The 4,909-nt window shown below is 39.0% G+C and overlaps 1 protein-coding gene across 1 annotated transcript in view; it reads left to right on the forward strand.

The window, feature by feature from the left end:
- LOC311129267 (putative ferric-chelate reductase 1) overlaps positions 1–3,888 on the forward strand; it is a gene marked incomplete at both ends in the record, with an annotated part of 13,015 nt that extends 9,127 nt beyond the window's left edge. The window contains 8 exons of the mRNA XM_084161557.1: positions 156–263; positions 415–530; positions 2,541–2,627; positions 2,799–2,890; positions 3,010–3,068; positions 3,220–3,357; positions 3,642–3,667; positions 3,799–3,888. Of these exons, the coding sequence (XP_084017683.1) occupies positions 156–263; positions 415–530; positions 2,541–2,627; positions 2,799–2,890; positions 3,010–3,068; positions 3,220–3,357; positions 3,642–3,667; positions 3,799–3,888 (716 nt within the window). The remainder of the gene's footprint in view (positions 1–155; positions 264–414; positions 531–2,540; positions 2,628–2,798; positions 2,891–3,009; positions 3,069–3,219; positions 3,358–3,641; positions 3,668–3,798) is intronic.
- Positions 3,889–4,909: the final 1,021 nt, after the last annotated feature.

The following is a 4,909-nucleotide window of genomic DNA, read 5'->3' on the forward strand; positions in this document are numbered from 1 at the left end:
CCCCCTTGTGCCTTATTGCTTAATTAAAATATTTTGGGCCTAGTACCAATGAAGAAAGCAGTCTGCTTCAGTCTAGCAGTCGTATGTTTCATAATATTATTCTATTATATATAATATTATTCTTATTCTATTTCACTCTTCGGTTACTTTGACAGGGATAATCGGGTTTCATACTGGCAACTTCATCAGTGCCACTAAAGTGGATATTTCAAGTCCTCAAGTTGCTACAAGTCAAAAAGAGCCACCCATTATTAAAGCGCATGGTAAGGTTGCCGATTCCCTAGTCAGAAGTTTGTATGCATAACCTCAAACATATTGTTATACGGTAATACACTGATTCTAACTATATACAAGCTTATTGATTTTTAAATTGATTTTGGATTATTGATGATTTATTATCCTGTTGTGCTTCAGGTTCCTTGATGTTGATAGCGTGGATGACCACAGGTAGTTTGGGAATGATCATAGCCAGGTATCTGAAAGGTGTGGCCAAGGGGAAACATCATTTTGGGAAAGATGTTTGGTTTCTGGTGAGTTTCTATAATACTGTCCCTAATGTGTTAGTGTAACAAAGTTAGATTTGACCGTAAACCACCCTCCCCAGCTTGAAATGTATTCACTGCTATCGAATTGGTGCCTTTTCTACATAGAGAGTGACTGGGAGAGTGTGTCAAGCAGGCGGTCACTTGTGTTTGCGAGGAGCTATACTGTTAAGCAAGCAAGTTTCAAATTTTATTAGTCGTATGTACAGGATACACATGGTATACACCATCCAACAAAATGCTTACTTGCAGGTTCCTTCTCGACAATGCAACAACAATATGAAACATTTAAAGATACAGTTGAAGTCGGAAGTTTACATACACTTAGGTTGGAGTCATTAAAACTCGTTTTTCAACCACTCCACAAATGTCTTGTTAACAAACTATAGTTTTGGCAAGTCGGTTAGGGCATCTACTTTGTGCATGACACAAGTAATTTTTCCAACAATTGTTAACAGACAGATTATTTCACTTAGAATTCACTGTATCACAATTCCAATGGGTCAGAAGTTTACATACACTAAGTTGACTGTGCCTTTAAACAGCTTGGAAAATTCCAGAAAATGATGTCATGGCTTTAGAAGCTTCTGATAGGCTAATTGACATCATTTGAGTCAATTGGAGGTGTACCTGTGGATGTATTTCAAGGCCTACCTTCAAACTCAGTGCCTCTTTGCTTGACATCATGTGAAAAGCAAAATAATTCAGCAAGACCAAAAGTCTGGTTCATCCTTGGGAGCATTTTCCAAACGCCTGAAGGTACCACGTTCATCTGTACAAACAATGGTACGCAAGTATAAACACCATGGGACCACACAGCCGTCATACCGCTCAGGAAGGAGACGTGTTCTGTCTCCTAGAGATGAACGTACTTTGGTGCGAAAAGTGCAAATCAATCCCAGAACAACAGCAAAGGACCTTGTGAAGATGCTGGAGGAAACAGGTACAAATGTATCTATATCCACCGTAAAACAAGTCCTATATCGACATAAGGAAGAAGCCACTGCTCCAAAACCACCATAAAAAAAACAGATTATGGTTTGCAATTGCACATGGGGACAAAGATCGTACTTTTTGGAGAAATGTCCTCTGGTCTGATTAAACAAAAATAGAACTGTTTGGCCTTAATGACCATTGTTTGGAGAAAAAAGGGGGTTGCTTGCAAGCCGAAGAACACCATCCCAACCGTGAAGCATGGGGGTGGCAGCATCATGCTGTGGGGGTGCTTTGCTGCAGGAGGGACTGGTGCACTTCACAAAATAGATGGAATTATAAGGAAGGAAAATGATGTGGATATATTGAAGCAACATCTCAAGACATCAGTCAGGAAGTTAAAGCTTGGTCACAAATGGGTCTTCAAATGGACTATTACCCCAAGCATACTTCCAAAGTTGTGGCAAAATGCCTTAAGGACAATAAAGTCAAGGTACTGGAGTGGGCATCACAAAGCCCTGACCTCAATCCTATAGAATATTTGTGGGCAGAACTGAAAAAGCTTGTGCGAGCAAGGAGGCCTACAAACCTGACTAAATTACACCAGCTCTGTCAGGAGGAATGGGCCAAAATTCACCCAACTTATTGTGGGAAGCTTGTGGAAGGCTACCCGAAACGTTTGACCCAAGTTAAACAATTTAAAGGCAATGCTACCAAATACTAATTGAGTGTATGTAAACGTCTGACCCACTGGGAATGTGATGAAAGAAATAAAAGCTGAAATAAATAATTCTCTCTACTATTATTCTGACATTTCACATTCTTATAATAAAGTGGTATTCCTAACTGACCTAAGATAGGGAATTTTTACTAGGATTAAATGTCAGGAATTGTGAAAAACTCAGTTTAAATGTATTTGGCTAAGGTGTGTGTAAACTTCCGACTTCAACTGTAAGAATAGGAACATAAACATTAGCACGACTAGATGACTTTATTAGGTGGAATGTTCTTAGAACTAAACAATAATGCCACATAATCTGTACGCTTGGCTTGCATGTTCCTCAGGCGCACGTGTCTCTTATGACACTCACTGTTGCTGCCACCATCATTGCCTTCATTTTGGCCTTCTCAGAAGTTGGAGGCTGGAGTGGGGTATGTATCATAAACCTTTACTGCGCGCCGATTGTTATTTAAAACAAACAAACCTATCTGACAAATGCTGTGCCGTTTACAGTTTTATAAAACCTACTCTATTATGGAAGGCTCAGATAATTGAAATACGGTAGTTACGAGATACAGTTTATGAGCCCAGTGTGTTTATAGGGCGCCCATCCTGTGTTGGGCTGCATCGTTATGATCCTGGCCTTCTTCCAGCCAATCGCTGCCATGTTCCGATGTGGACCTCACCATCACTGGTAAGGGATCCAGAATCATACCTACTGTATGTGAGTTTGCTCATGTGTATGTAAATCCAAAAGTGGCTTGTTTTCTCAAGAAGTTAATGTATTCTTTTTGTGTTATTGTTTTTTCACAGGCGATTCCTCTTCAATTGGTCGCATGCTTTGAATGCAGTGGCAATAAAAGGTTTAGCTGGTAAGGAACTGTGATCATGACATATGACATTGTTTTTGTTGGATTTTATTGGCATAGTACAAAGTACCGTATCTTCTCAGCCAATATCTGTCAAACATGTTTGTTCTTGCTCTACGACCATGTTAGTGATTGTGTTGACATTTTCTTCCAGTGGCAGCCATATTCACTGGGCTGTCGTATTTTAACACCTCTGAGGATAATTGGCTTCTGAAGGTGATGGGAGGGTTTGTTGGATGGGAGGCAACGCTGTACATCCTGCTAGAATTCCACATGCGATGGAAGCGCAATGGTGAGATCAACTACATAATGATATCGATCTTCATTTAGTTAAATTCAGGTTGATGATATATAGGCCCCTATAACATTGAATAACCTCTTATTGTGGATCTGTTAAGGAAATATTTATCTGCCATGTATAACTTTTGTCGGCCTCTTGGCATACGTCAAAAGCTCTGACGAAGGACAAGAGGCCGACACGTAAGCTTGAATAAACAAAGTGAAACAAGCAAGAAAAGTGCGCAGGTTTATATTTTCTTTGAAAATACTTCAAAATAACTTTGGTTGTTCTTCTAGATCAAGCAGAGAGTGCTTCTGAATCAGTAAGCTCAATCCCACCATTTAATCCCACACATTTAAATGTACTTATTGTGTCAGTGAATTAGTAAGTGGCTCATTCTTAACAACTATTTTGTCTGACACGGCTGTATTTGACTTTTCATTTCTCCCCCAGACAAGAATGGAGTTGTTACTGCTGGTCTTGTTTTTCCTTGGAAATATATCCTTTTTGGTGGCACTACTTGTTGGAATAGGCTCGTCATGAAGATCTGCTGAGCAATGGACTGAGATCTGAATGTTGATACAGTATATCTATAATATAGCTCACTGTATGGTATATTTTAAATCATTTTATATTTTTTTGGGACAAATGTTTTAAAGTACCTGTCCATTGATTGAGGATCGAATGCAATCAGCTCATCAACTTATACAGTATCCCTCCATATAACTATGACAGACTTTCCACGAGGACGGGGATATTGGACATTTAATCAGGGTTTATTGACTGACAGTACTTTCTTAACAAAAAGTAAGGAATTCTTAACAGACTTCTTCTTGCACAATACAGGTTCAGTAAACCCACTTATCGCACAGGATGCCTTTTTAATGTAACTTTAGAGGCCATTGAATTCAATTTTCATCCCCAAACCGGTATCGGACAACAGAGAAAATACTTACAACAGAAATAGGAAATCTAACATTACACATCAATGGTGTTGATAAATGTTCTACAGAAGCACTGAATAATCTAGACACAAAAACAAAAGGAGTTTGAGGAACTTATTCAGGAAAGACCGGGTTTCATAATAATAATGCTTTCAAACCCAGAGCAAATTCAATATAGAAACCCAACCAAAAAGAACCAACAGAAAAATAGTTACAAACGATGGAGAAATCCTTATCTCACCAAAGGAGATTTTGAATGTTCCTCCAACCTCACTTGATGATGAGTTTTGTGATATCCTTCTCCCAAAAAATAATGTTAAACTATCTGCGACACAAAAAATATATTGTGAAGGCCTAATTACACAGGACGAACTGTGGTTGGCAATTGATTATTTTCAGATGGGGAAAAACCCTGGCCTCGGTGGCATTCCAATAGAGATATACTTTTTATAAACTACTGAAAGATCTGTCATGTTTTAATTACTCTGATATAAATGCAAAACTATCAGACAAACAAAAAGAGGGACTGATCTCTCTCCTACTGAAGCAGGAGCCAGGGGGGCAGCACAAAGACCCAGTCTCTTAAAAAGATTGGAGGCTCCCCACCCTTCAAAAATATT

The sequence above is a fragment of the Coregonus lavaretus genome (assembly GCF_964263955.1).
Source record: "Coregonus lavaretus genome assembly, chromosome: 5".
Lineage (NCBI taxonomy): Eukaryota > Metazoa > Chordata > Actinopteri > Salmoniformes > Salmonidae > Coregonus > Coregonus lavaretus.